Source organism: Nesoenas mayeri (genome assembly GCF_963082525.1).
Source record: "Nesoenas mayeri genome assembly, chromosome: 2".
Taxonomy (NCBI): Eukaryota; Metazoa; Chordata; class Aves; order Columbiformes; family Columbidae; genus Nesoenas; species Nesoenas mayeri.
The window spans coordinates 70,151,785-70,173,183 of NC_137543.1; the positions used below are offsets into that span (position 1 = coordinate 70,151,785).

General features: G+C 36.4%; 1 protein-coding gene across 1 annotated transcript in view; it reads left to right on the forward strand.

The window, feature by feature from the left end:
* The window catches only part of TMEM245 (transmembrane protein 245), a gene marked incomplete at both ends in the record, with an annotated part of 78,183 nt that extends 61,682 nt beyond the window's left edge, over window positions 1–16,501 (forward strand). Inside the window, 3 exons of the mRNA XM_080340388.1 lie at window positions 11,466–11,566; window positions 13,385–13,559; window positions 16,303–16,501. Coding sequence (XP_080196514.1) covers window positions 11,466–11,566; window positions 13,385–13,559; window positions 16,303–16,501 — 475 coding nt within the window. The remainder of the gene's footprint in view (window positions 1–11,465; window positions 11,567–13,384; window positions 13,560–16,302) is intronic.
* Between the last annotated feature and the right edge of the window lie 4,898 nt (window positions 16,502–21,399).

Here is a 21,399-nt window from a genome sequence, read left to right on the forward strand (position 1 = left end):
AGTTTAACTTTCTTGGTGTGGCCACACTTCATTACTATTTCTTCTTCTTGGTAAATGCTCCATTTACCTTTCGTCCCTCCTGCCATTCTGTCCTTTTTTTTTCTTTTCTATTTTTTTTCCTGTTTTCTATATTAAGTAAGTGGATATCAGCACAGAAATGTGGTAAATTATGAAGGCAGTATTGCACCTTCATCGTATGCAAGACTTTCCCTTGACTGGCAATAGTGTTTAGTAGCCTGTGAATATAGTGAATAACATGATTTTCTTTCACTGAAACTGCTAAAAGTCAGCTCCAGGAACTGGTGGAGAAACAACAGTAGGGAGGGCACTGGTTACTGTGGCAGAAGGGTCATGCCAGAGTAGATTGAGCTGCAGGAATTCTTTTGGAGGAACTCTTAGACAGGATTAGGGAGATTACTTGCTTTGGAAATGAGAACCACTTTACTGAATTTAGATAATACTAGTCAGTGAATTTTTTTCATTGTAGTTATAGTTATGTTAATAATATAGTATTTTGAGGGTCAGTGGGAAGTTGTCTGCACGTATCAGCATGAGACTTGCTTTGTTCAGAAAGATTCTGTAAAATCTAATTCATAAGTCATCTACCTCACTGCATAAGTAGGAAAATTATGTCCTGTACCCCTGAAATAGGGACGTGGTGCTCTTGTCTGGATTTTTTTTTTTCTTTTTCTGAATGAATGAAGCAGTAATTCTCCGATTCACAGGTCTCGAAAGTAGTAGCATGCACACCTTTGCCTGAACCATTTTCCTTTCCCTGAGCAGCATGTCGTTCTCTTCCTGAATGCACCATACCCTTCTTCCCTGAAGCTCCCATTCTGCTTGCTCTGGTGGAGATATTGCACATTACTAAGTTGCATGTTGTCACGGCCTCAGTGCAATTTAGTGTGTGCGATACTTTCACATGAGTGCATGCACACGGGTATGGCTGTGGCTTAAAGTTACTGCAGCTTTCCATTTTGGTGGGGCCTAATTACGTTGTGAGAGATGGTCTTAAACCCAGATTGGTATTTTGATTGATGCTTTGAAACACGTGTTAGTGGAAGTTTGTTCTGTAATGCCAGGAAGATGAGTACTGTTTGTTTTCAATTTGAGAAGGGTTATCATTATTTGCTTCATTTTCTTCATTTGCCACACACACCTCAAATTTGATCAGATTTTTCATTGTTTATATAAAATTTATTGAAAATATTAGGAGTTTCTAAAGAGGAAACACTAATCATATCCTTAATTGAAATTTTCCAGAAATTCAAGGATGTATTTGATATGAAGAAAACCTACAGTGCCTTGATGGCTGAAATAGGTTCCTAATGTTTTTTCAACTTTTATTTATTAAGGTTAAAGAGCTCTGAAATGAGCTGCCATGCAAACAAACAAATAAACAAAATCTCAGCTGTTTAAGCATCTAGCTGGTTTGCTGTGGCATCGTGGCAGTAATGATGGAGAAAATGAAATGGTGATACAATTCCCACAGAAAACAATAATCTTCCAGCATGTTAAGCTAATGCTTAGAAAAAGCAAAATGTGTGATCTTGTTGATTTTACTGCAACATTAATAATGTCTTTCAGATTAATTTTTCAAAGACAACTGTTAACTATGTTTTGACTGAATTTTTGCATGCAATTTATGCTCTTTACTAGCAGGAGTATCTCTTGCGGAAATCTCTTGACACAGGAATGCATTTAACAGGACCTTATAGAAATTTTATAAACTCTACTTATGGTGTGTGTTACGAGATAGGAGTAGAATTGGAAATGATTCTGTCTTAATGAAATAATTTCCTAGTCTAAAATTTGGAATAACAGGTGCTTTTTAAAAAAAAATTACACAGAGGAAAGGAAAGCTTCAGTTGAGTTACTGAATAAAAAGTAGAATGTAATCTATACATGTAGAAGAGATGCTGCAATGGTTCAGTACGTTTACAAAAGCAAACTGACAGTAACTGTAACCTGGTTATCCTGGTGGGATAGATAGTAGTATTTATTGGTTGAATGTTTTATTAGCAGTAACCATGACTTGTTCATACCACTACCTTAGTCTTAAATATTCTCCTATATGCAAAAAAAGAAAAAAGTCTTTACCTGTACTTCCTTTTTCTTTTATATCAAGAATACTTCTTATTATTAAATACAGCTGTCTGTATATTGCTTTACATACTTTAAGAACTTGTTCAAAGAATAATTCAAAGGAAAACATATTAAAATTTCAGAAAAAAAATTATTGGCTCATGCCTAATCTTTATTCTTTTTTCAAGTTTACCCGAAACAATGAAAAAACATTTGTTATTGCACATGCATAATTTGGGTCAAGCACATCACAAAGTCTGTAGGACTTTTACAGTTCACTACCCCCAATTCCTGAGTTTGTAAGTGTGTAATCTGATTCTGACACAAACAGTTCTGTTCTCTGCGCCATGCAGACTGGCATAGTGTATTTCCAAACATATTGATGGGTTATTGAGGGCTTCCTTGTTTTATATCAAGCAGTCGCAACATTCTGCTATTTGCTTCTTTCCTATTCCAGATGGCACATTCTGTATGTTCCAACAGCAGTTTCCTTTAGTGTGTTTTTTGTAGTTTGTAATTCTGTGACTGTCTAGTTTGTTTAAGACTGAAGGTATCTGTGAACACATAGAGGATGTGGGTTACTCTGTGTGTGTGTGTGCACGTTTAAACACATAGCCAGATTTGCACGCAATCTTTAGGAATAGTGTTGCATCTTTGATGCTAGTCCTCTAATTACATATCGCATTTATGCATGTATATATGTTGTTTTTCTATGCCAGCTTTTTAAAACAGTTATTTTTATGTACAGTCTTTCTTTGAATGAAAGTTTAGTTGGTACATGACAAAGACTGTATCAGTAAAAATAGTGACGCTTACTTGCACCTGGAATTCAGCTCAACCATAGCTTTTGTCTTTGCTTCTAAGGCAGGCCTAGTAGCTGACTGGGAGGGATGGAAAGACAAGGGTTGCTGAAAGAATTATTAAATACATGAGGAAGAGGTCTTCTATCAGGCTTTTCTAAGAATAAAGGGATACTAGGAGAATTATTTTTAGTATAACATCTTGCAGGATTTTGTGCTTGCATATCTAATAGTTCTTTATGTCTGTGTTAAAGGTTGCAGTATATATATTATTATAACCTTGGTTAGATTTCTACTATTTAAAATGCAGGTGCATTGTAATGTAAGAAGACAGCATGAAGGCTGATACAAAACATCAGGATTTCCTGGCATTTCAAAGATTTAGCATCACAGCCTTAGCTTTTTGCGTTTCATTTTTTTTGGTCGTATTAGGACAAATTATGAAGTGAAACCATTATTTATTCTCTCCAGCAGCATAAACAATCAAAATACTCCCTTCTCTAGACTTCTGATTCATAATTTTATAATATTAATAATCTGAATGGACTGTGAGTTTCTTAATGTAAGATGGCAATGGATTTTAAGCTGTATTGAGTCCAGATAGCTGCTGTTCTCATTCATGAATTTTTCAAGGTAAAATGAGGATCTAAAAGAATTGCGTCCTTACAAGTGGTGTGGAGAATAATAAATTATCAATATACAGTGCATGTAACAGCTAAGAAAGGCTTGAGTAAGGCTAAAGGGAGAGCTGAATGCACAGCTGGGGCACAGGAAATGAGAAACTATCCTTTGAAAAAGCTGAAGTTTTATCTAACTGAAGAAAACAGAAGGTTCATAAAGTTTAGCAGATAGAAACAGGCACAGAGAGGTGTGTGTTTGTGTGACTGATTTGCTCAAAGCTCCACAAAATGCTATTAAACCAAAATACCATTTTTTATATGCAGCAGGAGCAAGAAGCTCTCAGGGGGCTGAGGGATGACAAGGAGCAACAAGGTTGCTGCAGGCTGTTGCTGGGGGGCAGGTGTAATAAACTGATGCTGTGTTGTTCGTTGCTGTGAAGGTAAGTGGAGGGAGTCACATTGTAGAACCCTTCTTATAGGTGTGCTGCAGCAGAATCTCTCAGACATTACAGTGACTGTAGAAGTTATAGAAGAAACAGATTAAATAAGCAATAGCAAATTGCTGAGAGTGGATGATACTAACTCACCAAAGAAAATTCAAGGGCAAAATTAAAAAGAAGGAAAAGACGTTCCAGGGAACCCAGGAAGTACAGACATTTAAGTTGTACATCAGTACTGTGCAGCTTAGTGCAACTGTGCAACTGTGCAACTCTTCAGCCTGGAAAAAGGATGTTGCACAACTGAGGTTTGCAAAACCAGTGTGGAAAGGATGACTGGGGTTGGATTGCTTGTGGTCTCTTCCAACATAAAATAATGGGGTCGTCAAAAAGCAAGCAGTTGGTTTCAAAACGTAAGAAGAATATGTTGGTTCCTACAACAGGCAGTAGACATGGGGAAGGTCTTACCAAAGAATGTTGGACCTGCAGCAATTTGAAGATTTGGACAGGACTGGGAATGCATATCAATTTAAGAGTGCTAAATAGACTGCATCTGCTTCATTATATCCCCTGAGGTGGAAACTAAGGCTGGAAAAATGTTCAGGGGGATTGTTAACTGGTTGTCCCATTTCTTTTGTTCCCTTAGCATCTACTTCTGGCCTCTACTGGAAATGGGATGCTGGCTAGACAGACCTTTGGTCTGAACTAGTATGGCTTTTTATACATTATGTTCCAAGATCCATTTTAAGAATAGTTAGGTGTTGCCCTTTGCAAGCATTGTGGCCTGCTCATAACAAAAATTTGGAAATGTTAGAAATAGTTGATTCAGACATAACTAATGATTTCAGATGTGCTTCTCAGAAGAATAATTGTAAGCTTATGCAGTGTATGTGACTAAAACAGGCCAAAATAGTCATTAAAAATCATGGTGAATATTATGAATATGAAAGTATTGTGAAGAAATAATCAGAGGTAGAATTTCTTATAGTTTGGACTACGTGTTATTTGTTCATTTTCAGAGAATGTAGACATGATAGAGAAGAAAGTCTGTTTGCTGCTGTGTTCTTCGGACTGGTTGCCACTGTTTAAAAGTGAAGTTTTGATACAATCAGTGAATTGTCTTGAAGTGAGAGGTGTAATATTTGCATTAGTCACACCATCTCGATGACCTATGCTTTGTTCAAGGCTGTATCACTTTATCTGATTAGTGTCATCACTAGGTTCCCTATGTTGGAGGTGTTACCTCTCTTTGTACGGTGTGTCATTGCTAAGGAGAAATTCATTTCAACAGCAAAACTCTTGAAATCTTGTAATGGAGTTGTCTCTGAAAATCACTTGCGTGTTTATATTGCTCCTGAAATGATCTTACTGTTTTCAGAAAAACTGCAACTTCTGCTTTATTTATAGCTGGAGTATATCGTAGTATTCTTTGCTTATTTTCATGTGCAATTTGAAACTGAAAAACAATGAGTTTCTTTTTATTTCCTAAAAGAACAGAACCCTTAAAGACAGTTGAAGAGCAGCTTAATAGTTCTATTTGTGAAAGGACTTGTCTGAGTCATTTAATTTTTCAGTATTCTCCCAGTGATCACTTGAAATTTGGGGGATCATTGTAGAAGAAGAATTCTTCAGTCCTTTTTAAGATAATAGCTGTCATTTGGTTGTCACTGGTAACTTGTCTTTTGCAATGGATCTTGGTGGTGTCTGAAGGAAGAAAATTAGTTATTTGATTTTGAAATATGGTGACAGCAGCTGTTTGTTTCAGCCAGAATAAAACAGCAATGTTGTGCAAAGAGGAGCTCCTGCCCTCCAGCCACAACTGAGCTGCTGCCTTCTCATCTGCTGGGAGCACAGCTGTTTGTGCCACTGCTCTATGAGTGGGACAGGGAGCAGAGAACTGAGCTAGTTAGCTAAAACTAACACAGCAAAAAATAATTATGAGCTGAATTCATTGTAAAAACTGTCGTGGCACATAAAAGAGACTGTGCTGGCAGGCAGGCAGAGGAAGAGTGGTCTGGGGCAGGAGTGAGCGCTTGAGAACAGGGGAAGGGAGGGCTCTTTTCTTGTGGTAGCTCTGAGTTTACCTGTTCTGAAATAAACTGTGAAATTGTGCTGTGAAGTGTGGAGTGCATTATGCTTGCTTTTATATCTTAAACCCTCTATTTTAAAGATGTAAAAGTTGTCTTCTGGAAATGGAGTAGCTGGAGTTTCTTAAAGCATCATTTTGAATTAGTCGGCTCTGTATACAGGAAGATTTTGCAACAAAGATACAGTTGCAGTCCTTGTGATTTCTGCTTAGAGTATATGGGAAAATACCAAACATCAGTGGTGTCAAGATGATGAAAGAGTAAAATTGTCTTTTTTCTAATAGTTTTTTGGCTTAAGGTGGTCCTGTTATAAAATTTGCATTTTAATTGGATTGTAGACCATTGTATGGCTTGTAAAGTCTTTTAAAATGTATTTAGGGAAATGCTAATTCTTGCAAACATTTCCAAACACAAATGTCACTTTTGTCTAGTTTTTACTCTTACGGCTGTTCAACAGCCAGGGTCAGCATGCCTTCATTATAAATTTAATGTAGTAACCAGTGAATCTCACTTCTGAACTTACATGGTTATTCCAATCTTTCTGGAAACTCAAATTCTCATCATTTCAGCACATATGTTCTTCTTTCCTCCAGTGCTCCAGGGAGATCTAGAAAATCAAATTAGTTTTGAGGTCAGAAAATGAATGCTCTGAGCTGAAGCTTTTTTCCTTTCAACTGGCGTTGTTGCAGCATTAGGTTGCAATTTTTGAAATTTTGCCAAGTCACTAATGGGGAACAGACCTTACCTGTGGGCTTTATGAAGTGAACCTGAATTCAGGTGTAAACTTCAGTAAAAGCAAAGCAGAAACTGTAGACTTTTTATGGCAAATCAGTAAAAGAAAAATCACTAAACCCCACAAAGTCCAGGAAATGAAGAGGTCACACTTTCCTGTGTGAAATCAGCAAGCAAATTCCCCAGCTTTGCGGTGAAGCAGAAAGAACTTAAAAAAATATGTTTAGGTCAGCTATGCAGAAACATTTGACAATTTGACAGAAGTTTCTTCAGTTTTAATCTGAATAATTTGAAGTATGATTTTTTTTTTTTTTTAATTTTACATGCTTTTCAAAGCTCAGTAAAATGGAATATGTATGTCTTAGTATGTCTTCACGAAATTGCCATAAAGTGCTCATAAATTACACATTTGCAGATGATAGCTCTTGCAGGTGAAGTGGTTCATCCAGATACAGTGCCAAAGTGAGACATGAGCAGCAATTTGATTTCCTTATTTCTGAAACATACAATTACTCTTCTACATAAAAGGAAGCTGTATGTATGCCAGTAACGTATTAAGAGATGACATTAATTTACTGTCAAAATTTTGCCAGTAAGGTCGGCATTTTACAGATGGTAATAAATTCTTTCAGCGTTTGCGCTAGCATACCACATCATCTTTAAGATTTGGTGTCACAGATGCAGAGTAGCTGAACCATACTGTGGATGAAGATTTTGGTTGAAGTTTTCAAGATTATTTTTTTAGCTTCCTTAACCCTGAAGTCAAATGGATATGAATGTCTAGAGACTTTAAGGGATAATGCTTAGTTCTTCTGACAGAAGTAACAAACAGGAGTCTTCAGGGAGTTCTCCTGGCCCACACTCGCCACAAAGTAGGACCCCGTGTGCTTTTTCTCTGACTAGTTGAACCAGACACAAAGAAAGGTGAAGGAGAGGAGGAAAGTGAAATTAGGTATAGCCTCCTCTTGCTTTCTGCTCGATCACTGGCACCTCACAGCTTCTCAGCACTGTGTGGTGCCTTCTCCTTATAGCTAATTAGTTGTGTGTGCCAGATACAAGGAGCTAGTGATGTTGGACTGTTCTACAGTCTTTTAGAGGTATGTACTATTTTGCTATTGAAATACATTACATATTAACTTGTAGAATGACATCAGACCAGACCCTACCTGTTGGTCCGTGATTAACTTTACAGTTACTCTACTAGTGCATCTGTAATGAGTAATGGACTTAGTCTAAAATTTTCTTATAAGCTGATGACTACATCAGCAAAACACATGACAGAACTTGAACTTAAATTTGAATAAAATTAATCTGAGGATAAAAATTACGCTTATCTTAACTGAAGTGTGAAAACTGTTGAAATCAGAATGGCAATTTTGGATGCTTTCTTATGAATGAGAAATGGATTTGCAGTTTCTCCCTAACACAGTTAAATTCATAGCAATTAATTCTGGCTGTTGGTTTGGGTTCTGGGTGGTTGTCTTGCTTTTGGTTACCATAATAAGACTGTCTTCCATTCTTTTGTAGTCTCTGTGGGAAAATCTAAAATGATTACTTATATAAAAAGTCTTTCCTGTAGTTGTAGATGAATATTCTAATTTCAAGTGAAGTTGATACTTTAGATACCTGCCTTAAGCCTGGGGCCTGCCTCCCCCTCTATATACTGAAATGTAGTTTTGGGGCATACTTACAGAAGATTTTAAGGCCTTGTTCATTTTACTACACTACAGAAAACAACTTTATGGAAAATATAAGGAGATATATCAAGGACCGTTTTAAAATATTTTTGACAACTGAGATGTATTTGTGCCACAGTTCCTGTTTGATTGAAAATAAAAGGATTTACTTAAAGATTCAATTATAGCATGTTGAAATCTATGTTCTCGTAGATGCTATTAAATATTTTGATTTAATGTTTCATTCTAACAAATTGTTCTGGATATGTTGAAGGTTTTTTCTTTTTGTTTTTTTTCTGGAAGGACCCGGAAAATTGCATTAAAAAAACTTGAAAACTTTGTGTCACCAATGAAGAGTTTCAGAAATTGTGAGATACCTCCTTTATAGTACAAAGGGATTTCTATGGGACAGGTCTAAAATTCAAGAGACCGTCAAGGCTGTGTAACCTCATCTAGGTGTTCCTGCTCCAGCAGGGGGATTAGACTGGATGATCTTTCAAGGTCCCTTCCAATCCCCAGCATTCTGTGATTCTGTGATGGACTGGGGTTTAGTGGGAACAAATGTCTCTTCAGTGCAATCAGGAGAAGTGAGGGGTTTTTTTGTTGCACCTTCATGACCATTGCAGTACAGACAACACTTCATCTCTCCAGCTGCCTGGAGGCTTCCATTGCCAAAGACCCTGCTGCACTTGTTTATGTTCTAAGTTCTTAAAATCCAACCACAGATAACTTGCCAGTATGGATTAAAGTGGTGTTTAGCCCTCTGTTTTTGTAAAGTATCCTTAAGTAAAATGTTGATAGATTGATTATTTTTCTCCCTTTTGTATATGATATTTATACTTGATGGCTGACAGAATCAGTTCCAGTTAATAAACAGGTTCTTGTTACAAAAATATTATGCTCATTAGATATCATCAGAGAGATCGGACATGAATTAAATGCCACAGAAAATGCAGAAAATTGAGACTTTTGAGTAGCTGAAGTGTGAAAAAGTCTTGAGTTTTTAGTACAAACTCACATTTAGCATGCTTGCTTTGGCTTTGGGGGTCTTTTCTCCTCCTTGCCAATTTTTTTACATTAGAAGCTTACTTTTCTTATAACTAAAATACAGGTATTTCACTTTTTAAAATCTGTAGATCCTATATATTTCGGTTGGTGATTTCCCATTTTAATATAAGTTTAGATAAACTGTGAAGTATTCGGGTTTTTCCACTGAGGCCACCATATATTTGTAGCTATTCCTTCACTTTCTTCATGCATCACATAATATTTGCCTGTCAAATGTTGGATTTGTTGTTTCAGGTTATTTTTTAAAGCTTGCTTTTTTCCTTATTTTCCCTTTCCCTCTTTTTGGGGGGACAATGGCTGTTTCTAGTTAACCTGTTAAGAGAATCTCTCATTTTGAACAACACTGTTGATGTGTGAGGTTTATTCTGTACTCATAACTTCCAGTGGCTGAATTTCAAATAAGAGAATTTTGATTCAGCAGTCATTTGGGAATCTATGTGTGCCTTCAGGTTGGAAAGGAGGGCAAAAATATGCAAACTGCCCATGGAAATACTAGTGAGGATAGTGCTCAAAAATGGAAAAACTAGGAGTATGGGAATTCTTGCTGGTAGTTCAGCGAAGATTCTACCCAGAGAAGGTTTCTTTTCTAGAAGACTTTATCAGCTCAACAGAGGACAGAAAGTGCTCTTAGAAGCTTTTGTTCCAAAAAGGGCTGATTTCTGTGCAGACTGTGTTCCTCTCAGAAGTGCAAAGAAAACCTTTCAGCTAATCATCTGGCTCCATGATTGGAATTGTGTGTCTTCCTGTCCTCTCTGCCCTCCTACTGGAGTTCCCAAACCTTCAGAGACAAAAGCATTTCAATAAAAGCGTGAAATGTAAAACTGGAAGTTAACATCAGCAAACTTTGCGTTTGTCTTTGCTAAGAAGGGGTGTGTGCCACCGTGTCTGCAATGATCTATCTATTAGGACTGTTACCAGGAGGGGAACTCAAGGATAGTTCGGTTACTTAGATCTAAGCTAAAATAGTGGTTTCAGGAAGCTTCATACCTTTCTCAGATAAGGGTGAAAAACTGGCATAATTCAATGGTGAGATCTACTAGTTTTAGAGTATATTTTTTGTGATTTATAGTGCTAAGGCACAGGCTTTCAGTTATAGGTTACTCCACATGTGTAAGTACTCTAGTGCTGTGAATGTGGCACAGCACTCCTCTGCCTGTTTGCTGTCTTGTGAGGCTGTGGTCACAGCAAAGAGAGGAGAACTTTGTTTTGTGGCCAGCATATTGGATGTAAATTCGGTAGAATCGAATTAGATTACCAGACTTTCTGTTTGGTTTTCAGTAATGTAACCTAGTAAGCAACCTAAAAGCTAGGAAGATAAAGATATTGAGGCTAAAATCTAGTAACGAATATGAGGTGTTCAAATAGTCTCATCTGGAAAGCCATGTAAGTATATAATAGAATCATAGAATCATTTTGGTTGGAGAAGACCTTTAAGATCGTAGAGTCCAACCATTAAACTAATGCTGCTGAGTTCACCTCTAAACCGTGTCCCTAAGAACCTCATTTAAGTAGCATATTTCACTTCACAGACGAGTGGTTTTAATCCGACAAGAACGAGCAGATATATAAATGTAAGCAGGTAAAGAAAATGAATGAACAGTTAGAAGTGGAAAAGTAGTTCATACATAGAATGGTAATCCTTCTCATAGATAAAAGATTATTTTTGGTAGAGGATGTGGTCTGATACTTGAGCAGTTTCTTTCAAGGAATTTATCCCTGGAACCCATTCTAAAGTAGAGTTTGGGTTTTTTGTGTCTAAATACCTTAAATAACTGGTGTGATGGGTGCTAATTCTTATCATAGGGAATAAATTTATAAAGGGTTCAGTGTAATGGTTTGAGTTGTATAATTTGGGGCACTAAACAACTCTGCAGTTTTTCGAAGCAGCTTATATATATCTTTGTGGATCCTAGAATCCTATTGCAAATAAAATTTAACAGTGTTTCTTTGATTGTTTTAGAGGTGTATTTGATGCTTCCCTCAAAATGGCCGGGTTCTATGGACTCTATACTTGGCTGACTCACACTATATTTGGAATTAACATAGTCTTCATACCATCCGGTAAGAACTCAAACAATTACAAACTATTTATAGATAATATTACATAATTATTTATTGTGCAAGTTCAGTAGGACCAAATGTTGCTGATAAGATTACTCTTGAAGTTATTTTTATAGAACATTAAATCAGAGGCTGGCAACTATCAGAATTTGAGTTGCGTAGACAACCTTAATATGGTCAAGTTGTGCAAATGTCTTAAGACAGTTTCTAATAATCCTAACAATCCAGAATTGGCTACTTTTTTATTATAGCACCTGAGTCTATTGATGAACTCAATGTATGGTATGAAAATAATGAGGAGCTGTTCAGAATTTTCTTCTTTATTCCTTGTTCAGTATGTAACCTTATTTTTATTTCCTGTTTACTGTTCAAACCCCACTATGAAAATACAATGACAAGTTTAATACTTTTGTGATATGCGTTGTGGTTCCGTAAAACTTAGCATTGATTGATTCTTCCAAGTTTAAATTAAACTGCCATACATCTAATTATCCTATGCAGACTGTACAGCTTTTCATAGCTCTTATTTTCAAAATCTTTGGTTCCAACAGTGAACGTATGTAGCACTCCTGGACTTATTCCAGGGGTGTTTCAGGATGGCCATGGGTAGGATGGAGAGAAGTCTCTGAGTGGTATCTTACTTCTGAGATTTGCCTCTTTCTGTTTTCACAACAGATCCCTTGCTATCTATTTTACTTATCCATCTTTTGATGGATGTAATTCTTTCTGTCTTCTCTCCAGCCTGAGCCTTAGCAGGTTTTAACTTTTCATTTTTCAAGATACCTAAATGCAGGAATGTGTGGTGTCATGAAAATGCACAATAAAGGTGTGCTTCTTATCTCAGTACTGTTGCCTGGCTGTTTTACCAGCCTCTGGTTTTGTGTTATTCTTTGATCTTAGCTTTGGAAGTGGCTAAATGGTTTTCACTGAAAAATCTTCTATTCCTCTTTTGCCTCTCTTCCCCTGACCAAAAAAAAAGTAATTAAAAAAATACTGTACCTTCATGTATTAGGGAACAAAGGGGAAGCTATAAAAGCTATAAACCAACAAAACGCAATATAATAGGAAATGTCTTTATTATGAAGTGCAGCTACGTTAAAGGCATTGGTTGTCATTAGACCTACTTAGAAGACAATTATTCCTTTTCTTTCAGCTACATGCAAAATATTAAAAGTTTGCTTTCTGGTTAATGAGACCAAAAAAAGAGGAATAAAAGGAAAAGCTTTTTTTTTGTTTTTTTATTGTATTCATTCCTGTTGCATTAAATTAGAATGACAGCAATGATGCATCACTTTAGATTAAAACAGGTATTTGTATAATGAGAAGGGTGTACACCTGTGTGCATGTACGTGCATACGGAAATACATATGTCATGGATTTTACATTTGCCTGGTTTCTCACAGTACATTATTATGGTTGACTGCAGGAGATCTGCTAAGTTACAATGAGACAGAATTTTGCTTGTATATTTTCTTGCACAGAGATGCTAATTTGTATTTATGTAACAGTTTGAAATGTGCATGATTGGTATAACTTTGATTTTTTGACTTGTGTCTCTTTTGGAAGTAACTCCTTATGACTGACAGTTGGTGAAGCTTTTCTGTATAGGGAATACTGTAATTTGGGTTTTTTTTTTTCCTAAACCACAGCTATAGAGCACCAAGAGCGCTTTACGTAGCATTTCTTTAATGTCTTATTTACAAGAATTCATAGAAGTGAGACTACCAGTGTGGCAAAAGTGTTAGAATTTAACTGTAAATATATTCGTGGAATACGTTTCTCTGGTCTTTTTCTCACCTCTGGTTCTGTGTTTCCTAGCATTAGCAGCAATCCTTGGAGCAGTGCCGTTTCTGGGGACATACTGGGCAGCCATCCCTGCAGTCCTAGATCTGTGGCTTGTGCAAGGACAGGGATGCAAGGCCATTTTGCTCTTGGTTTTTCACCTCTTGCCAACCTATTTTGTAGATACAGCAATTTATTCAGATATATCAGGGTAAGTACATTGGAGACTTTTAAAAGTTAAATGTAGAAATGTGTAGTCATCATTGACACCTTTAATTAAACTTACTTTTCTGAAGCATCCAAACCAGGATCTTTGAGCATAGGAACAGGTGTGAGATGTCTTACTGGCCTTAAGTGCCTTTACTTTCCCAGGCTTCTCTTGTGTGTGATCTTTGTCACTTCAGGGGTCTTGAACTTGTTCTCAAAGTGAGCAAAATCAACTGTTTCGGTTGGTAAAGTAATTCTGAGAATACCTTGGCTATTTATCTGTTCATTGACTAAAGAAGTATAGCATTTTCCTGTACATCACCTAATGCCAGATGATGCTGCAGAACAAACAAGAAATCCATGAGCTCATTAGGGACCTGAAAAAAATACTTTAATTTTCCAAAATGGATTGGGAGAATTTTGAGTTATGAAGCCTGCCTTTGTGTTGTGTCACCACATCTGAATGTAAAAAGTTTTGATTATGGATTGATCTTTAAATGTGTTGAGAAAGGTGAAATTGTGAAACTGGAGACAGTAGCCAGTGCTGTTTTCCTGTTGTGGAAGGTAGGCACAGATTTATTGAAAAAATTCCTAGGTATTTAGCTGCCTCTGTTGACTTGAAATATCTCCTGGTTTCGGCTCTGAGTTCATATACAGAGAAATAAAGTCCAAGTTACGGAGTCAACATCTGCAGTTGTATCCAGAGTGCAACTGTAATGTCCACTGACATTTTCTGCTGCTGAAGTATCTAGTGAATCCCTTTATGCAATTCAAATTAGAAGATAAGGCAGCGCTGTTTAACAGAGCTGGTGAAGATATGAACTGTCAAGTTCATGTTCACAAACATGCACAAGGTAGACGTAAAGTTGTACTCCTCTAATCAGTGCTTCAGTCTTGATCATCAGAAACAATCCTAGGAAACTGTCTAAATCGAGAACGTCATGGTCCAGACTTAAGTTACATGCTGGTACTAGACCCTCATTTGTGCTGATTTTTATTACAGCAGAGTTAATGTAGGATAAGGACATTAGGTGTATCAGTTCTCTGTTAAGATTGAAATTAGTATTTTTGTTTATAAAATATAATTATACTGAAAGAGAGAACCTAAAGATAATATGCAGAATATTAATAATAATTTTCATAGACTGTGGCATTAGTTTGCATGAATCAAAGCTATTGGGTGAAGTATAATTAAATTACGATTTTTTTTCCAACCATAGATTATGGATAAATTTAAGACCAGTAGGTATTTAATCAGCCAATAATTCTTCTACTTATTAGAATACACTTTTTTGCTGTAGGGGATGCAGGCTCTGTTTCATGTCCAGAAAATATATATGGCAGGAATAGATTTTCTGACAGTGAAGCCAAATTGTATTCTTCTCATTAGATAGAACAGTAAGCATCATGCTGTCTTGCAGATTAGATTAAATCTATTTGAAATAGCTATAATTAGGTTATGCAGGGTTTTTCAAGTGCATTAAATTTATACTGTAGTCCAGTTTCATCAGGTGATCTGTTGCTTAATTTAGCAAACTAGCCAGAAGAATATTTACAGTGATGCAAATGCTGGAAAAAAAATATTTGAAGTTATTAAAAGTTTAGAAAATAATCGTGTGTCTACTCTTGGAGAAACATAAAACTTTGAGCTCAAATCTGTCCTCTCAAAAAACTGATCTAGCCCTACTAATAGGTTAAATTTGATCTAGGTAGGATATGATTGAAGTGTATATGATGTAACAGGTCCTGTTTCATGGTCTCGTTCTGCACACAGTTGTGCTGAAGGTGAAGACTGCCCATGAGGGAGCTGGGTAGAAGTCACGACCATTGTAGGAACCTGGCAGAAACTGCCAAAGCTCTGAACTGAATGGCTGGTATTTTCACTCCATTACACACAGAATTTAGAGCAACTTCCTGAAAATTGGGTGCTAAGTTGAAACTATAGTTTCTCTTATATAATTCCATATTACCATCATTATTTTCGCTACCAAGATTAAGCACGATGAGCAGGTTTTGTGTAAATGCTGTTGATAGGATTCATATTGTGCATCTGCACTGAAAGATAGAAAAGAAAAATGGCATGGCCTGCTGCCATAAAAGCTCATATCAAAAGCTCCATTGGCCCCAACTTTCTGGTAAATATTTATATATTAGTAAAAATCTGGTTTTGTTTTTCCTGTGAAAACATTAAAACTAATGATAACAAACAATCTGAGAGGTTGTTTTGTAACAAAATGAGAAGACATGACTGTCTATTAAAAGCATATATGCTAACTATTCTCTGAAAGATGAAATGCAAATTACAGTCATGGTGTAAATTAATGTTGTTTTTCAGGGGCGCTCATAGTACATCTTGCTGGTTGTCTTAAAATTTGACAGTTCTTGACCACAAAGCACAAACCTTCTTTATAATCAATCATCTTTCCATTTTCAAAAGGGAAATGTTTTTGCCATTGACTCCTTCAGACATTCTTCAGCAGATGTCTATATAGTAACTACTTCATTGTGGATATTACAAGCATTAGATGCTATAAAACACTGATCCATTGTGCAAATACAGAGCAGAATACAGCTTGGAATAATTGTGCAGTCATTTAAACAACTGTTTGTAGTGTAAATATGGGTATCTATAGCTCTCTGTGTAATTTCCTAAGCTTAATAAAACTTTATGATTAATTCACATTTCATAATTGGTAGTATTGTTGTTTGCTATTCTTAATTTTATTTTTCTTGTGCCATAATTCCAGAGGTGGTCATCCTTACCTGACAGGTCTTGCGGTAGCTGGTGGAGCGTATTACCTGGGGCTGGAAGGAGCCATCATAGGACCAATTCTACTTTGTATACTTGTGGTTGCTTCTAACATATATAGTGCCATGTTGGTGAGTCCAACAAGTTCAGTGCACACTCCATCACAAACAGCGTGGCCGTTACAGATTTACCGGTGAGTTATAAATGTCTTACACGTGTGCATCATGTTTTTACTTGGATCAATGTATGTTCACATAGGTATAGCGAACACATGCATGGGTTTTATGTGTCACTCTACCTACACACCTACATGAGTATTGAAGTATTTGAAGAGGATTCAGCTGTCCCGTGTTCAAGAAATAGAAATCATGGTGAAATAAAAACTCAGTTGTAAACTTGGAATGTTTTGTAATGTCTCTCAGCTACTTACAGAAGGCTCTTTTAGCAAATTCACTGGTAATACCCTTGTATCCTATAGTTTGCATGTTGCCATTGTGCTAGGAGGTGGTCAAGCATCCCTTTTTCTGTGTAAAACTATTATTGATGGATATCTGATAGTCAGTGTTCATTGTCCTCATTAAGAGACCTACCTGCAAATATTGCATTTTTATGTGTTACTGTACCATTCTGCAAAATATAAATAAACATACTTGAATTTAAAAAATTATGTAACATTATATGCCATTATTCCATTAAAAGTATGGTCCTTATTAATCTCTTCATTGAAGTTACTGGGCGTGGAATATAGAAATGTATCTTTCAACTGTACAGTTAAAGAATGGGATGAGTAAACTCCTAATTGAATACTTAATTGGAGTTGAAAATCATATTGCAAAGTTATTAATGACTGTAGCCATTTTAATGTCTCTACTGTCTTGTTCAATTACATAGGTTAGCTCATTATACGTTTATCTTAAAGAGGATTCTGTGCTTGTCAGAAATAATCCTTTGCTTCATTCACATGAATAATGTTGTCATCTTTTATATGGGTACTGATGAGAAAAACCACTAATTGGACCTGTCTGTAGTCTCTGACTTGCAGAAATTGTGTTCCAAGACTTCCTGTATATGCCGTAGATAGAGCTGCCCACAGTACACACAAAAATATGCATATGTGTTTGTTCCCTGTTTCATCTGTATGTAAATAGATATTTCTAATGACTCAACAGATTTGAGTCTTTCTTACTCTTTTTTTTTTTTCTCCTGACACCCAGGTCATCTAGAGAGAATCTCGAGGATATTAAAATGGCTGCAGAGTGATGAAGCTGCTGTGCTGCACCTATTCAACATGAGAGAACTGCTGTCTTCTGTCTCAAGTTCACCACAGCCATGGCCTTCTGTCCTTTTCCAGCTGTGCCTAGGGACAGCTCACCAGAAAGCATAGCTTGGGTTTTAGGAGAAACCACTTCTCGAACATCTGCTGGCCTTACATTATTGTGCACTTTGCCTCTTCAGGAGAGAATGTCGACTTCCCTTGGCTTCGCATACTAACACACAGTTCAGCTGCCTTCTTGAAGACATTGAAGACGTTCCGTCTTCATAAAAAGAACGGTTAAGAGGACAAGTGTATCCACTGGAGTTATTATTTACTGAAGTGACTGACTAGGCTTTTATTTATTGGGTTATTTGTGTTATTAAATTGTAGTAGCTGTAAAGAAAGGTAATTCTAAAATATTTATTTTGAGTTAATCTGGTGGCAAAAAAGGTGTACACCACTTATTGTTAAATGAAAGTAGAATATAATTATTTGCTGCTCCTCAGAGTATGTCCTTAGAGGCTTTGGCCATGATCTGTAACTTAATAATAACACCTAAATATTATCCTCTTATACACACTGAAATTTAATGTTGTTGGAGATTGGTATTTCTAGTATCTACCTGAAAGTAGCAGACATGCAAATCATTAAACGAGGGTTTTCCTCATATTTAAGTAGGAGGGTTTGTTTAAATAGTTTAAATTTCGTCCTCATTTGCAGTGAAATCTGGTAGTATGTTGCTGTTTACCCACCATCCCAGTGGAGTCATCTTGTCAACTAAATTTAATCGAAGGCCTTAAGTGTTTTCAGGCAGAGGTAATGTACGATTGTCACGTCTGCTTCCAGTAATAGGAAGAAGTTAAATGAGGATTGTTTAATGTTGGTTTTCGAATGCTGTGTCTGGGTTCAGTTAAGTTTTCAAACAAATACAAGTTTATTTCCAAAGAGGAAGGGGAGAAAGCATGGATTTTGTTTTGGTTTAGTTTGTTGTTGTTTGGTTTTGTTGTGTCTGTTTTTCCTATATGCCTCTAGCCAAATATCTTAATAGGGTATAAGATATATCTTATATATTAAGATATATCTGAATAATAAACAGAGTTCTTAAATTCCTGAAATGGTGCATTGCCTAAGTCACAGCATCAGACTCCTCTAGTGCTTTTCTTCCATACATAATTTTGCTTAAATTGCAGTTTTGGTGACAATTAAGGCCTTTTGTATTGATTGTTGAAATATTTTGAGACAGTGGATCTTTATAAATGGATCCTTTTTATAAATAGGAAGTGTGGGGTTTTGGTAGAAATTTCATACTTGAACAGCTTTTTGACAAATATAGTGAGGCCCCAGGTACAAAGTAGCACGTGCACATGCTTAACCAAAGAACCACTTTTCAGTTTCTAGTAACTTATCTTGAATTTAGATCAGAGTTTGGTTGATGATGAGTTACACAAAATATAGGCATGCCTTCCATTCATTGTTGACAATAATGGAACTGTTGAAACAGTTCTTACCTAGAAATAATGATATCTAAGATTTGTGTAGAAACAGCTCTCAGTAACCTGGATGTTTGTTTTACTGAAGTTGTAGAAGTGCTGGTAGATTTGGAAGGCTTCTATTTTCATGATATTGCATGTGTTTTTACATTGTTTCTGAAACTACTTTGCCATAGGAAGTGTTCAGAAGGTATTCTAATATTTACTAAGCAAGAAAATCCTGGTACAGGTTTGCGATAAACAAGCTTTCTATTAAGAGACAAATAGCTGCTCCTCAGATTCTCCCATTTTATTGATGAAACTTTTTACTTAAATGGAGGGTTTCAAGCATGCTGGTGTTGCACTTGTAAACTTGCAGGTATGTATTTGGAGGACAGACTCAGGCTTAATTTAGTGGTTTGACTCAAGTTCCTTGAAATACAGAAGCACCCCATTCAATATTTTAAATGCTGAATGACCTATACATCACTTACAGCTAACTGAAGGATGTATTGCTTGACTTAAGTAAATGTCCTGTGTTTTAATTTCTTTGGTTTTGTGGATCACATAAAATGTTTAATGAAACACATTTTTGTAATTGTTACTGGCTAGAGTAAAGTATAACGAAGAACCTGAGGCTGTCCCTAAATATTCCCCCAACATTCTAACCAGCCTGAATGAGACCGCCATGATACTTGGGAAACTTCTGTATTACATAACCTTTTACTTCCAAATTTTGCACTGAAATGTTGTGTTCTCATTGTAGCTTCTTGTAGTAAGCATTTAAAGAAGATTCCTAGCAAGAAATACACATCTTTAAGGTATTTCCAGTTTTCCATTGCTTATCTTTACTCACTGCTCAGGACATTTGTATTGCCCAGATTTGCTGTCCCAGTTGTTTCTGAGACAATCTTTCAGATTCCTATGGTACTCAACATAGTCATTTTAAAGAGTCATTATAAAGCGTTCTTTTGTTTGTTTTTAAGTTTTTCTCTTCTCCATCCCCAATCACCCAGCCTTCTTAGACTGAAGAATGGTCTCTGCTGGAGGATTAAAACAGTATTTCAGACTCAGTTATCTTCAATAATGGCAAATCAGTAAAATCAACTGAGAAGATATGTTGCTATTTTGAAATGTTTCTTTCACAACGTGAAGAGAAATAATTTTGTGTAGAGAATTCCTTTCTGATGTAATCTTGTTAGTTTGCCCTGCTTTTAAATGGGGTTTCATATTGATGCTTCCTCTTTCAAATCCAGTTAGGACTTGCTGTGAAGAACCACCTGTAGTACAGTCTTTCCCAGTAAATGTAGCTTGAGGAGCTCATGTACATGCCATGTGTGATTGAGGAACCAATTGTGTGGTTCAGTGGTGGCACAGTAACAGTATACTGCCAAAAAGAAAAAGAAGAACCAAAACCTCCAATAGTACCTTCTTAGAACATGAAATATTCACTGAATTTATCCATGTTTAAAAAAATACCAACAAAACACCACCTTATGGAAAAGCGTACCTTGATTATTAATGGTTTGTCTTTAATACCTAATTACCTGTAGAAATAGAAAAACTTGTCCGTGCGTATTTAACAATCTGCATTATTTTCTGAAAAGACTCAGCCTCTTTAAGAACAGTTTAGTTTAGATCAATCTCACACTAATGTAAAAATAATCAAACTGGTCATTTTGACTTCCGAGGTGCCAGTTCCTGGTTATATTGCCTCATCTGCAGAAGCAAGTAGCAGCTCCATGGGTGAAACTCCTCACACACCCTTTTCTGTAGTGGCATTAAACGACAGTTTTCTTAGGAGAGAACCATCTTTTTCGTAATGCTTGTAGGCAAGTTGATGGCCTTTAGCTTTACAGTCATTCCGGGAGCAGGTATTTACTTGTATTTAGTACATTTGATATTCAGTTTGAACAAAACCAGTTTAGAATTCTGAAGGGAATCCTTGTAGTAAACGAAGACAATGTGTTCTCATGATACTGTAAAATAAAACTGTGCTGGTTTTTATCATTCTCTTCTAGCAAATCAGGGTTGTTACAAATAAGTGTAGTGCCAAAGGGCTGGTGGTAACTGTTTTTTGCACTGTTAGCCCTTCCTCCCCTGCTGTACCTTAACTGAACGTTACTGTGTATAGCAGAGCTAGCAGAAGTGAACGTGTGCCACTTTATAGCCCAGCGTGTTAACTTCAGGTCACTGTAAATACTGGCTTAATTTAATACATGAAGCAACAAACTGCAATGGGCAGGAATCCGGCACACATTTTGCCAGACTTACTACAATAAGGTGACTTGCAGCACAGATACACTGTGACCAGCTGGGAACAGTAATGTCTTAGTTTGAAAGACTACCTTTTCGTTTTTTCTTTGTTTTT